Genomic DNA, 15,357 nt, shown 5'->3' with positions numbered 1-15,357 from the left:
AAAATATTGTGGCTGTTTATTTACCACCAGACAGACGCTGGCACTAAGACCGCACTSAGTCAGCTGTATAAGGAAATAAGCAAAAGGGTAACCGCTCACGGCGCACCTAGTGGCCGGGGACTTTAATGCAGGGAAACTGAAATCAGTTTTACCTAATTTCTATCAGCATGTTAAATGCGCAACCAGAGGGAAAATAAATTCTAGCTCACCTTTACTCCACACACAGAGACACGTACAAAGCTCTCCCACRCCCTCCATTTGGCAAATCTGACCATAATTCTGTCATCCTGATTCCTGATGACGAGCAAAAATGTAAGCAGGAAGCACCAGTGATGTCTATAAAAAAAGTGGCAAGATGAAGCAGATGCTAAACTACAGGACTGTTTTGGTAGCACAGACTGGAACATGTTCCGGGATTCTTCCGATGGCWTTGAGGAGTTCACCACATMAGTCACTGGCTTTATCAATAAGTGCATYGAGGACRTCATCCCCATATTGACTGTATGTACATACCCCAACCAGAAGCCATGGATTACGGGCAGAATTCGCACTGCGCTAAAGGTTAGAGATGCCGCTTTCAAGGTGCGGGACTCTATCCCAAAAGCTTATAATAAATCCCGCTATGCCCTCAGACGTACCATCAAAAAAAGGCAAAGCACCAATACAGCACTAAGATTGAATCATACTACACCGGCTCTGATGCTCGTCGGATGTGGCAGGGCTTGCAAACTATTACAGACTACAAAGGGACGCACAGCCGCGAGCTCCCCAGTGACACGAGCCTACCAGACGAGCTAAATCACTTCTATGCTCGCTTAGAGGCAAGCAACACTGAGGTACGCATAAGAGCATCAGCTACTCCGGATGACTGTGTGATCACACTCTCCGTAGCCAACGTGAGTAAGACCTTTAAACAGGTCAACATTCACCGGATTACCAGGACGTGTGCTCCGGGCATGTGCGGACCAACTGGCAGATGTCTTCACTGACATTTTCAACATGTCCCTGATTGAGTCTGTAATACCAACATGCTTCAAGCAGACCACCATAGTCCCTGTGCCCAAGAGCACTAAGGTAACCTGCCTAAATGAGTACAGGCCCGTAGCACTCACGTTCGTAGCCATGAAGTGCTTTGAAAGGCTGGTAATGGCTCACATTAACACCATTATCCCAGAAACCCTAGACCCACTCCAATTTTCATACCGCTCAAACAGATCCACAGATGATGTAATCTCTATTGCACTCCACACTGCCCTTTCCCACCTGGACAAAAGGAACACTGACATGAGAATGCCATTCATAGACTACAGCTCAGCGTTTAACACCATAGCGCCCTCAAAGCTTATCACCAAGCTAAGGATCCTGGGACTAAACACCTCCCTTTGCAACTGGATCCTGGACTTTCTGACAGGCCGCCCCCAGGCGGTGACGGTAGGTAGCAACATATCTGCCACGCTGATCCTAAACACTGGAGCCCCTCAGGGGTACGTGCTCAGTCCCCTCCTGTACTCCCTGTTCACCCACGACTGCATGCCCAGGCACGACTCCAAAAACATCATTACGGTTGCAGACGACAAGTGGTAGGCTTGATCACCGACGAGACAGCCTATAGGGAGGAGGTCAGAGACCTGGCCGGGTAGCGCCAGAATAACAATCTCTCCCTCAACATGATCAAGACAAAGGAGATGATTGTGGACTACAGGAAAAGGAGTACCGAGCACGCCCCCATTCTCATCGACGGGGCTGTAGTGGAGCAGGTTGAGCGCTTCAAGTTCCTTGGTGTCCACATCAACAACCTAGAATGGTCCAAACACACCAAGACAGTCGTGAAGAGGGCACGACAAAACCTATTCCCCCTCAGGAGACAAAAGATTTGGCATGGGTCCTCAGATCCTCAAAAGGTTTAACAGCTGCAACATCGAGAGCATTCTGACTGGCTACATCACTGCCTGGTACAGCAACTGCTCGKCCTCCGACCGSAAGGCACTACAGAGGGTAGTGCGTACGGCCCAGTACATCACTGGGGCTAAGCTGCCTGCCATCCAGGACCTCTACACCAGGCGGTGTCAGAGGAAGGCCCTAAACGACCCCAGCCACCCCAGTCAGACTGTTCTCTCGCTACAGCATKGCAAGTAGTACCGGAGCGCCAAGTCTAGGTCCAAAAGGCTTCTCAACAGCTTTTACCCCCAAGCAATTTGGGGGTAAATTTTAAATAAGCAATTTGAGCCTTCACCTCTCAGTACAAGAATAGACTGACAAGTTCCAGAAGAAAGGTCTTTGTTACTGGCCCAACGCTCTAACCACTAGGGTACCTGCCGCCCCTTCAACCCCAACCAACATTGCCCCTAACCAATAGGTAAAGGGTTTCTATATTACTACTTTAATGCTAAAACTGACCAGCAAATGTCGGTGATAATGCAGCACCTCATACCATACGTATCCTTTAAATAGCAGCAGAACTCATCAAGAAACCATCCCAGATTCCCCACGACACAGTCTCTGACAGGTTGTCTGTAGTGACACCGGAGGGAATAACTCAGACGCCACAACAAAAATATGTCCCGTGTGGTTCTAACCTTTTCTCAACCTAAATCAGGACACAGCAACAGCAGGCTTATATTTATACACGCTATGACATATCTGGACAAACACCAGTCGTAACGAGACACCGCTGTGGAGACTRATGTGACAGGAGAGATGTAATCAGAGCTGAACATCAACTATAACGGATAGTAACATTCGTCTCCCATGTCTGTGTACAGTACATCTGTCTTATTGACATTCTCCTAGTCCTCCTTTATCTAATCACAGATGTGTGTATGTCTCACATCAGGTGTGACAAGGGATTTAAAGTTAATACACATGGCTTATAGTAGGTGCTAAATATATCAAAGTAAATATTAGTTGACCAATGAAACCAGGAAGACTTTCCTCACAATACAAAAAATTAAACCACATTGACCCATTGAGATTATCATTATGATCATGAGTGGATGTATACGAAACAGCAACATATTCCCTATATATTTTTTATTTATTTCACCTTTATTTAACCAGGTAGGCTAGTTGAGAACAAGTTCTCATTTACAACTGCGACCTGGCCAAGATAAAGCAAAGCAGTGCAACACAAACATCACAGAGTTACACATGGAATAAACAAATATACAGTCAATAATAAAATAGAAAAAAGTCTATATACAGTGTGTGCAAATGAGGTAGGATAAGGGAGGTAAGGCAATAAATAGGCCATAGTGACAAAATAATTACAATATAGCAATTAAAACTGGAGTGATAGACGTGCAGAAGATGAATGTGCAAGTAGAGATACTGGGGTGCAAAGGAGCAAAATAAATAACAGTATGGGGATGAGGTAGTTGGATGGGCTAATTACAGGTGGGCTATGTACAGGTGCAGTGATCTGTGAGCTGCTCTGACAGCTGGTGCTTAAAGTTAGTGAGGGAGATATGAGTCTCCAGCATCAGTTATTTTTGCAGTTCGTTCCAGTCATTGGCAGAAGAGAACTGGAAGGAAAGGCAGCCAAAGGAGGAATTGGCTTTGGGGGTGACCAGTGAAATATACCTGCTGGAGCGCGTGCTACGGGTGGGTGCTGCTATGGTGACCAGTGAGCTGAGATAAGGCGGGGCTTTACCTAGCAAAGACTTATAGATGACCTGGAGCCAGTGGGTTTGGCGACGAATATGAAGCGAGGGCCAGCCAATGAGAGCATACAGGTTGCAGTGGTGGGTAGTATATGGGGTTTGGTGACAAAACGGATGGCACTGTGATAGACTGCATCCAATTTGCTGAGTAAAGAGTTGGAGGCTATTATGTAAATGACATCGCCGAAGTCAAGGATCGGTAGGATAGTCAGTTTTACGAGGGTATGTTTGGCAGCATGAGTGAAGGATGCTTTGTTGCGAAATAGAAAGCCGATTCTAGATTTAATTTTGGATTGGAGATGCTTAATGTGAGTCTGGAAGGAGAGTTTACAGTCTAACCAACCACCTAGGTATTTGTAGTTGTCCACATATTCTAAGTCAGAACTGTCCAGAGTAGTGATGATGGACGGGCGGGCAGGTGTGGGCAGCGATCGGTTGAAGAGCATGCATTTAGTTTTACTTGCATTGAAGGAAGGAGAGTTGCATGGCATTGAAGCTYGTCTGGAGGTTAGTTAACACAGTGTCCAAAGAAGGGCCAGAAGTATACAGAATGGTGTCGTCTGCGTAGAGGTGGATCAGAGAATCACCAGCAGCAAGAGCGACATCATTGATGTGTTCAGAGAAAAGAGTCGAAGGGCTCGAGGATTGAACCCTGTGGCACCACCATAGAGACTGCCAGAGGTCCGGACAACAGGCCCTCCATTTTGATACACTGAACTCTGTCTGAGAAGTAGTTGGTGAACCAGGCGAGGCAGTCATTTGAGAAACCAAGGCTGTTGAGTCTGCCGATAAGAATGTGGTGATTAACAGAGTTGAAAGCCTTGGCCAGGTCGACGAATACAGCTGCACAGTATTGTCTCTTATCGATGGCGGTTATGATATCGTTTAGGACCTTGAGCGTGGCTGAGGTGCACCCATGACCAGCTCGGAAACCAGATTGCATAGCGGAGAAGGTACGGTGGGATTTGAAATGGTCGGTGATCTGTTTGTTAACTTGGCTTTCGAAGACCTTAGAAAGGCAGGGTAGGATAGATATAGGTCTGTAGCAGTTCGGGTCTAGAGTGTCTCCCCCTTTGAAGARGGGGATGACYGCGGCAGCTTTCCAATCTTTGGGGATTTCAGACGATACGAAAGAGAGGCTGAACAGGCTAGTAATAGGGGTTGCAACAATTTCGGCGGATAATTTTAGAAAGAGAGGGTCCAGATAGTCTAGCCCGGCTGATTTGTAGGGGTCCAGATTTTGCAGCTCTTTCAGAACATCAGCTATCTGGTTTTGGCATGTTGCTGTGTGGGGTGCAGGGCTGTTGACCGGGTTAGGGGTAACCAGGAGGAAAGCATGGCYAGCCGTAGAAAAATGCTTATTGAAATTCTCAATTATCGTGGATTTATCGGTGGTGACAGTGTTTCCTAGCCTCAGTGCAGTGGGCAGCTGGGAGGAGGTGCTCTTATTCTCCATGGACTTTACAGTGTCCCAGAACTTTTGGAGTTTGTGCTACAGGATGCAAATTTATGTTTGAAAAAGCTAGCCTTTGCTTTCCTAAATGCCTGTGTATATTGGTTCCTAACCCCCCTGAAAAGTTGCATATCGCGGGGGCTATTCGATGCTAATGCAGTACGCCACAGGATGTTTTTGTGCTGGTCAAGGGCAGTCAGGTCTGGAGTGAACAAAGGGCTATATCGGTTCCTGGTTCAATGTTTTTTTAATGGGGCATGCTTATTTAAGATTGTGAGGAAAGCACTTTTAAAGAATAACGAGGCATCCTCTACTGACGGAATGAGGTCAATATCCTTCCAGGATACCCGGGCCAGGTCAATTAAAAAGGCCAGCTCGCTGAAGTGTTTTAGGGAGCGTGTGACAGTGATGAGGGGTGGTCGTTTGACTGCAGACCCATTATGGATTATATAGTGCACTACTTTTGACTGGTCTTACCATCAGGTGTCCCTGCTGCAGCCAGTCCACCAGGCTGTCTGCGGTGGCGTCAGGGATCTGGCAGCGCAAGCCCTCCCTCTCCTCGGTGTCCATCAGCTCCAGCACACCCCGGAGGTCCTCCAGCAAGTGCAGCGCCCGCAGGCTTCCCAAGAAGGGAGAGGTTGGTGACTGGCAGTCAAACAGGCCGTTGGAGTAGTCCATGGACTTGGAGCCTGGGTGGCTGTCTCTTATACACATCTGGGAGAGGTTGGTGACTGGCAGTCAAACAGGCCGTTGGAGTAGTCCATGGACTTGGAGCCTGGGTGGTGGGGGGGGGGGGCACTCAATTAGATAGTTTCCATAGTTTAAAGATAGAGCATCTTTCACCATTTGCAACTAGCCTCCCCATGAGAGAGGGACAATGATTCAGTCTTTCATAAGGTATACTTGTAGGTTAATGGTATGTTAATCAATTGATTATTTGTGTCCAATATCGATGTTATACCCACATAACAAGGGGAGTTTATTTTAGCCCAAGAAAGAGGAAATTCTGTGCAATCATTCTGCAGTGTATGGTACATATAATGGGTGCACGCCAGCCCTGCATTTCTAATCAATGCACGAAGCACAGGCCAAACACCAATGAATAGTGGAAAGTAACTCTTGGTTTGACCATTAAATCAAGCTCCCTGTTACAAGAATTAGCCAACATGACAAGTGTGGAAATCTAGCTACTTAAAGCCAAATCGCTTTACACGAGAGACTATAGGAAAACAGCTGCGGGAGACCGAGAGATCGAGAAAGAGATAGTGAGAAAGAGAGAACTTGAATGAGGACAGTAGAAAGACTTACATGGGAAATGTGGACCTGGACATCATGTGATCGGAAAGTTAACAAAATGTCAGACCTATAATTAACCCAAAGCAGAAAAATAGGTCCAAGCTGACTCTGGGCATTAACATTATACTAATACAATCATACAGCAGTACTGAAATRGGCTTCTCATAGATTCACTCATCAGCTACTAAATGTATGAAAACACAACCGAAGAAATGTCCACTTCCTGAAGAGAAACCTTTATGGAGATTAGCCTGACAACAGTTCTGGCCTGAAAACATGCTAATCATCAAAAAGAGTTAAAGGGAAACTTCACAGCTACACACTATTTGGGGTGTTTTTCCAGTCTACTTTTTTGGGTCGCACAGATAGAGTTCAACCAATGATGTCATCGGTTGATTGAGCCTGCTGTCTGATCTAAACATGAATGGAGTCATGTTCTGTAGCAATTGTGGCCCGCAGGGAGTAGATATGGTTGTCCTTGTTCAATAGAGCCATTGGACTTGTCTCAATTATGTTCCTATCTGCCAGGATATTGTAGGATATCTAGGATGACTCATTTTCCCTGGCTTTGTAAATACTACAGCCTGACGGGAGCCCTTTTCCTTGTTCCAATTGTGTTCCCACCCTCGAAGGCGGGCTTTTCAAAATGGGGGAAACACTAGTTTATACAGGTTCATGGGAGCTATGTTACTGTGCACTGTCTATCCGAGATTGCTAAATAATTACAATGGCTGCTTCCTCTTTCTATGTTCTTTTACATAGGAACACACAGCCATATTTAATTGATCCGGAATATATTGAGAAGTTGAGACAGCGAGAACAATTATTGTGAGACCAGCAAGCAGCGGCTGCTGCAGCCGCCACCGCTCCTGGGGGAGCCACGGTTAGAAACCGACTGGTGGGCCGTCCAGCCATGTAGACCAACGAGGAATGTCTGTAATGCAACAAATTCAATCACAGACAGTTCTTACTGGAGAGGGTCAATGCAGACCCCATGGATCATGTGTGTGGCAGACCATCCGCTTCGACAAACAGATAGAGGGGTGCTGGAGATGTTTACAACCTCCAAGACCAACTGGACCAGGAGGGCAAATTACAAAAAACAAAGTCTAGCTAGCAATATAAGCCCTCTTTCTACACGAGGCAGTGTTGTTCAGTACAATTTTGTGATCGATTCGGCCGTGACAGGGCTAACTGGCTTTCTAGGCAGAGTTGCAAAGAAAAAGCCATATCTCAGACTGGTCAATAAAAATAAAAGATTAAGACGGGCAAAAGAACACAGACACTGGACAGAGGAACTCTGCCTAGAAGGCCAGCATCCCGGAGTCGCCTCTTCGCTGTAGACGCTGAGACCGGTGTTTTGCGGGTACTATTTAATGAAGCTGCCAGTTGAGGACTTGGGAGGCATCTATTTCTCAAACGAGACACTAATGTACTTGTCCTCTTGCTCAGTTGTTCACCGGGCCTCCCACTCCTCTTTATATTCTGGCTAGAGCCAGTTTGTACTGTTCTGTGAAAGGAGTCGTACACAGCGTTGGATCTCTGTTCATCTTTTCCTCAATCGTGACTAGTCTCCCAGTCCCTGCCACTGAAAAACCTGCCCACAGCATGATGCTGCGACTAACATGCTTCACCGTAGGGACAGTGCTAGGTTTCCTCCAGACATGACGCTTGGCATTCAGTTAAATCCTGGTTTCATCAGGCCAGAGAATCTTTCTCATGGTCTGAGAGTCCTGTCATGTGGCTTTTACTGAGGAGTGACTTTCGTCTGGTCACTACCATAAAGACCTGATTGGTGGAGTGATGCAGAGATGGTTTTCGTTTTGGAAGSTTCTCCCATCTCCACAGAGGAATTCTGGAGCTCTGTTAGAATGACCATTGGGTTCTTGGTCACCTCCCTGATCAAGGCCCTTCTCCCCCAATTGCTCAGTTTGGCCGGGCGGCCAGCTCTAGGAAGCGTCTTGGTGGTTCCAAACTTCTTCCATTTAAGAATAATGGAGGCCACTGTGTTCTTGGGGAACTTCAATGCTGCAGACATTTTTTGATACCCTTCCCCAGATCTGTGCCTCGACAAAATCATGTCTCGGCGCTCTAAGGACAATTCCTTCAAAGTTCATGGATTGGTTTTTGCTCTGCCATGCACGGTCAACTGTGGGACCATATATATACACACACACAGGTGTGTACCTTTGGAAATCATGTCCAATCAATTGAATTTACCATAGGTGGACTCCAATCAAGTTGTAGAATCATCTCAAGGATGATCAATGGAAACAGGATGCACCTGAGCTCAATTTCAAGTCTCATATCAAAGGGTCTGAATATTTATGAAAATAAGGTATCTTTAATACATGTCTACAAACCTGTTCTCACTTTGTCATTATGGGGTATTGTGTGTAGATTGAGGATTTTGTATTGATTTAATTCATTTTAGAATAAGGCTGTAACGTAACAAAATGTGGAAAAAGTCAAGTGGTCTGAATACTTTCCGAATACACTGTGCTAGAGTAGAAACGACGACACGATACACAGAAACTATAATGACAATGTAATAAGGCACTTACTTTGATAGGAACGCACACGTCCAAAGTTATTAGTAGTAAGGAACACAACAAAGGCAATGCGGGTGCCAGTAGGAAAATGTGCAAGGGGGAATAAGTTTGCACAGTGTCTGAATACTTGATCTGGGAAAACATTGGGGAAGTGCTTGGGCTCTCGTTGAAGAGAGAAGTTTGTACGGGTCAGAAAAGCCTAAAACAGAAATTGACCACTTCTATGTAAATGAATGAGGTGGAAAACATCTTAATTGAAACTGTTATTAAAAACTTTAAATTGTTAGAAAATAAGTTGAAATTGAGAAGTTGAGACATAGCCTATAGATAATTAGCAGGCAACGTGCCTTGGCTTGAGGGCAGTGCGGGTTAACTGTCCTGTGGCGTAACGGTCTCATTTTGGAACAGTGAGTGCATTGTGACATCACACGCATWAAAAAAAAACATTAGAAATACTTGGAACTCATGCGTGAAAAGGTTAATTTATCAGTCTAAAAATGTTCGTCCTCATGTTGAAATATGTGTTGTAGAGCTACACGGGTTTGGCCAGATATGACCAACAAGCCATCAGTGAGCATCACGACGCATATTTTACTGTAAATTAATTACCGTATTAATCAAGCGTCTCAGCGAAGGAGTGCTGATCTAGAGAGGATCAGGTACCCCCCTGCCCATATGAGCTTATTATGACCTAGAAGTAAAAAATGACTCACTCTGTGAATACAGTCCCAAGTCTTACTGACTGATAATGTGGAGCCAGTGAATGTGACGCTGCGAGATCACTCCTTGTTCTCCCTCATGTCAATGCAAAAAAGAGACCCTTACCTGCTATTATCCCATCCATCTGCTCCAAAGCTGCTGCCAACATGTCACTGGCATCAGACATCATCTTCAACACTTAGTGGGCACCCTGGGAGAGAAAGAGAAAGGGACAATGAACCATTAAGTGTTCCATATGCTTCGGGTTAGGTTCGGCTAGACGAACGAGTGTGATCGCATACTCCCTTAAAAGACCTTCATTGAACATTCTGAGAAAGGAACTATAGTACTGTTTGTCCATCTTAAGATGCTGTAGCCAGTGTGCACCTCCTCAAAATAGTCAGAATTCGTCTAAGAAATGTATATTTTGACAAGGAGATCTTAGTCGCACAATTTTACATCTGACTACACTACACAGTACCAGTCAAGTTGGGAAACATCTACTGTACTCATTCAAGGGTTTTTCTTTATTTTTACTATTTTCTACATTGTAGAATAATAGTGAAGCATCCAAACTATGAAATAATATGGAATCATGTAGTAACCAAAAAATTGTTAAACAGATCAAAATATATTTTATATTTGAAATAACCTACCCTTTGCCTTGATTACAGCTTCACACACTGTTGGCATTCTCTCAACCAGCTTCATGAGGTAGTTACCTGGAATGCATTTCAATTAACAGGTGTGCCATGTAAAAAGTTAATTTGTAGAATTTCATTCTTTCTTAATGCGTTTGAGCCAATCAGCTGTGTTGTGACATGGTAGGGGTGGTATACAAAAGATAATCCTATTTGGTAAAATACCAAGTCTATATTAATGTATTATATATAATATATTATATCCATATTAATGACAAGAACAGCTCAAATAAGCAAAGAGAAATGACAGTCCATCATTACATTAAGACATGACGGTCAGTCAATCAAGGAACATTTCAAGAACTTTGAAAGTTTCTTCATGTGCAGTCTCAAAAACCATCAAACACTATGATAAAACTGGCTCTCATTAGGACAGCCACAGGAAAGGAAGACCCAAAGTTACCTCTGCTGCAGAGGATAAGTTCATTAGTTACCAGCCTCAGAAATTGCAGCCCAAATAAATGCTTCAGAGTTCAAGTAACAGACACATCTCAACGTCAACTGTTCAGAGGAGACTGTGTAAATCAGGCCTTGTTGCAAAGAAACCACTACCAAAGGACACCAATAAGAAGAGACTTGCTTGGGCCAAGAAATACGAGCAATGGACATTAGACCGGGTGAAATATGTCCTTTAGACTGATGACTCCAAATTTGAGATTTTTGATTCCAACCGGCGTCTTTGTGAGACACAGAGTAGGTGAACGGATCTCCGCATGTGTGGTTCCCACCGTGAAGCATGGAGGAGGTGTGATGGTGCTTTGCTGGTGACACTGTCAGATTATTTTTTTTAAATTCAAGGCACACTTAACCAGCATGGCTACCATAGCATTCTGCAGCRATATGCCATCCCATCTGGTTTGCGCTTAGTGGGATAATAACCCTAAACACACCTCCAGGCTGTGTAAGGGCTATTTGACCAAGAAGGAGAGTGATGAATGCTGCATCAGATGACCTGGCCTCCACAATCCCCCGACCTCAACCCAATTGAGATGGTTTGGGATGAGTTGGACCGCAGAGTGAAGGAAAAGTGCAAACAAGTGCTCACCATACATGGGAACTCCTTCAAGACTGTTGGAAAAGCATTCCAGGTGAAGCTGGTTGGCTACTTTGAAGAATCAAAAATATATTTGTAACACTTTTTTTTTAAACACTTTTTTGCTTACTACATGATTCCATGTGTCATTTCATAGTTTGGATGTCTTCACTATTATAGTACAGTTCTACAATGTAGAAAATAGTAAAATAAAGAAAAACCCTTGAATGAGTAGGTGTGTCCAAACTTGACTGGTACTGTATACAAAAGTATGTGGACCCCCCTTCAAATGAGTGGACTTGGCTTTTTCAGCAACACCTGTTGCTGATAGGTGTATAAAATCAAGCACACAGCTATGCAATCTCTATAGACAAACATTGGCAGTAGAATGGCCTCACTGAAGGGCTCAGTGACTTTCAACCTGGCACCGTCAAAGGATGCCACCTTTCCAACAAGTCAGTTCGTCAAATTTCTTCCCCGGTCAACTTTAAGTGATGTTATTGTGAAGTGGAAACGTCTAGGATCTACAACAGCTCAGTGGTAGGCCACACAAGCTCACAGAACGGGACCGCCGATTGCTGAAGCGCATGACGCGTAAAAATCTTCTGTCCTCGGTTGCACCACTCACTACCGAGTTCCAAACTGCCTCTAGAAGCAATGTCAGCACAAGAAGTGTTTGTCGGGAGCTTCATGAAATGGGTTTCCATGGCCGAGCAGCCRCACACCAAGATCACCATGCGCAATGCCAAGCGTTGGCTGGAGTGGTGTAAATCTCGCCGCCATTGGACTCTGGAGCAGTGGAAACACCTTCTCTGGAGTGATGAATCACGCTTCACCATCTGGCAGTCCGACGGATGAATCTGGGTTTGGCGGATGCCAGGAAAACGCTACCTGCCCCAATGCATAGTGCCAATTGTTAAGTTTGGTCGAGGAGGAATAATGGTCTGAGGCTGTTTTTCATGGTTTGGGCCCCTTAGTTCCAGTGAAGGGAACTCTTAAAGCTACAGCATACAATGACATTCTAGACAATTCTGTGCTTCCAACTTAGTGGCAACAGTTTTGGGAAGGCCCTTTCCTGTTTCAGCATGTCAATGCCCCCGTGCACAAAACGAGGTCCATACAGAAATGGTTTGTTGAGATCAGTATGGAAGAACTTGACCCCATCTAATAGCTTTGGGATGAATTGGTACGCCGACTGCGTGCCAGGCCTCATTGCCAAACATCAATGCCCGACCTCAATAATGCTCATGGCTGAATGGATGCAAGTCCCTACAGCAATGTTTCAACATCTAGTGGAAAGCCTTACCAAAAGAGTGGAGGCTGTTATAACATCAAAGGGGGAACCAACTCCATATTAATGCCCGTGACTTTGGAATGAGATGTGTGACGTGCAGGTGTCCACATACACTACATGACCAAAAGTATGTTTGGTGCAGTATTTCTCAAGAAAAGATGTGCACGAAAACRAATCGTCTATTGTTGAATGACAACCACTTAATTGAAGAATCCGTTGACCAATGGCCGACGAAGGGGTGTAGATGTCGGCTCCGAACTTCGGCTTGCCTCGAGAAAAAACCTTGCCAAAGATCAAAATGTCACAAAATGTCTTGGATGGGAAGCATGCGGATGCCTTTAAGATACATATAATTAGGGATAGGAGTTTTCCCACTAGGGTTATGTAATACACGCCACTATTTACTTACGTTGCAGTGAGTGCATAAATGTTTTGTATTCATGTGATCCCTGTGGGAATGGAACCCATGACCGGAGCATTGCTCTGTCATGCTCTTATCAACTGAGCTGTGATCAGAAAGAAACTGCTGGTCATAAGTATAGGCTCGTAGGCCTACTTACACCTACTTAGTTTAAAAATTWAATCACTACATCACTAGAGCATTTAAAGAGATTGAGGTATTTTAAAGCAAAAGATAAAATAATGAAATGTAAACAAACCCTGGGGAGGCTAAGCTAGAGTCTAAAAGGGTAGGAAGTGAGTAGAGGAAACCCCTGCATAAAAATGTGACGCTTTCTTATCAACAGTCGGCTCAGTGTTTCACAGGAAAATCTCATTACTGGCTTGCTGACACAAAAGACATTATATGAGATCGCCAAGAGCCAGAATATGCAAGGACACAGCCAAGAAATCTAGCTGGACATCTAGCTATGCAAGAAGAATACAATAAGAACTTAAAGGATTCCTCTTAGTCAAACATGCCTTCTGACAATATAGCCGGTCATGAAATGAGATGGTTGGGTAGAATATTTARGTGCAGACTTGCAGTTAATAATGTCATGGTGGAGACATGACAAATGGAGCATCAAGTTAGAGAAAGGTCATCCATAGCTAGTCTTCATCTGACATGGAATTTTCTCCACAACACAGGGCTCTACAGTGCGACCATTTTACTCGCATCTGAGCCAAAATATTTTGCTCTGCGACCTGGAATTTTAATTTGGGAGCACCAGAGTGCCAAGAAAAATGAAGGATTCTAGCTTTATTACCTAAATAATTTTATATTGAGAGCCTACATCTGTGCGCGCCTACATTTTAGGCCCACACGTGCGCCTTGCAAAAAAAGGTCAGCGTAGAGCCCTGCAACACAGTCAGTCAGCATAAAGAAGCTACAATACAGTATTAGTGGCGCTGAGTGTATACAAGGGCAGAAAAACAATGTAAAGTAAAATGGACAAAAGAAGGAAATGACAATTGATTAGTGCTGAGCGATTAACCAAAATTGTGATAATTTTTTTAACAACTGACCAACGTTGGTTCAATTATTTGAATTACATTTTGTTCTGTTTTTTTCTGTGATCTCAATATGCAGTTTCTCGAGAGATAAATCAGATCAAGCCCGAAATGTGCAATGTGAAGGGGGTTGTAGTTTCCAACAGGCCAATATTCTACATTGTTTAGCGCAGAAAACATGGTAATTAAGTACAATAACCATAATCCATTGCATGCCTACTTGTCTAGTCTGTATGGGGCAGACACGGAGAGGGAGAGAAGAATGCACGATTGACAGGGACAGAAAAATTCATTATTTTGATAATCGAAACGACTTCAAAAAGCACCAATCGCTCAGCACTACAATTGATACATTCATGACTGCGGTGTATTCATGATATGCCTATTGCCTACAAGTATACACATTATATACACAGTGCCTTCAGAAAGTATTCTGACTTTTTCCACATTTTGTTACGTTAAAGCATTATCTTAAAATGGATTACTTAAAACATTTCCTCAATCTACACACAACACCCCATAATTAAAGTGATAAAAGTTTTTTTAGAAATGTTCCCAAATTAAAAACAGATACCTTATTTACATAAGTATTCAGGCCCTTTGCCATGAGACTCGAAATTGAGCTCAGGTGCATCCTGTTTCCATTGATCATCCTTGAGATGTTCTACAACTTGATTGGAGTCCACCTGTGGTAAATTCAATTGATTGGACATGATTTGGAAAGGAACATACCTGTCTATATAAAAAAGGTCCCACAGTTGACAGTGCATGTCAGAGCAAAAACCAAGCAATGAGGTCGAAGGAATTGTTCGTAGAGCTCCGAGACAGGATTGTGTCAAGGCACAGATCTGGGGAAGGGTATCAAAACATTTCTGCAGCATTGAAGATCCCCAAGAACAGTGGCCTCCATCATTCTTAAATGGAAGAAGTTTGTAACCACCAAGACTGTTCCTAGAGCTGATCGCCCGGCCAAACTGAGCAATCGGAGGAGAAGGGTCTTGGTCAGGGAGGTGACCAAGAACCCGATGGTCACTCTGACAGATCTCCAAAGTTCCTCTGTGGAGATGGAATAACCTTCCAGAAGGGCAACCATTTCTGCAGCACTCCACCAATTAAGCCTTTATGGTAGTGCCAAGAAGGAAGCCACTCCTCAGTAAAAGGTACATGACAGCCCGCTTGGATTTTGTCAAAAGGCTCCTAAAGACTCTTACCATTAAA

The 15,357-nt window shown here is 44.2% G+C and overlaps 1 protein-coding gene across 1 annotated transcript in view; it reads right to left on the bottom strand.

Moving 5' to 3' along the window:
- ppfibp1b (PPFIA binding protein 1b) overlaps positions 1-15,357 on the bottom strand; it is an 86,392-nt gene that overhangs the window by 54,959 nt on the left and 16,076 nt on the right. The window contains exons 2-4 of the mRNA XM_023971103.2: positions 10,316-10,381; positions 9,786-9,870; positions 5,590-5,801 (exon numbers count right to left, since the gene is read on the bottom strand). Coding sequence (XP_023826871.2) covers positions 5,590-5,801; positions 9,786-9,849 — 276 coding nt within the window. The 5' untranslated portion in view covers positions 9,850-9,870; positions 10,316-10,381. The remainder of the gene's footprint in view (positions 1-5,589; positions 5,802-9,785; positions 9,871-10,315; positions 10,382-15,357) is intronic.

The sequence above is a fragment of the Salvelinus sp. IW2-2015 genome, linkage group LG26, assembly GCF_002910315.2.
Source record: "Salvelinus sp. IW2-2015 linkage group LG26, ASM291031v2, whole genome shotgun sequence".
NCBI lineage: Eukaryota > Metazoa > Chordata > Actinopteri > Salmoniformes > Salmonidae > Salvelinus > Salvelinus sp. IW2-2015.
This window is presented reverse-complemented; position numbering and strand designations above follow the sequence as displayed.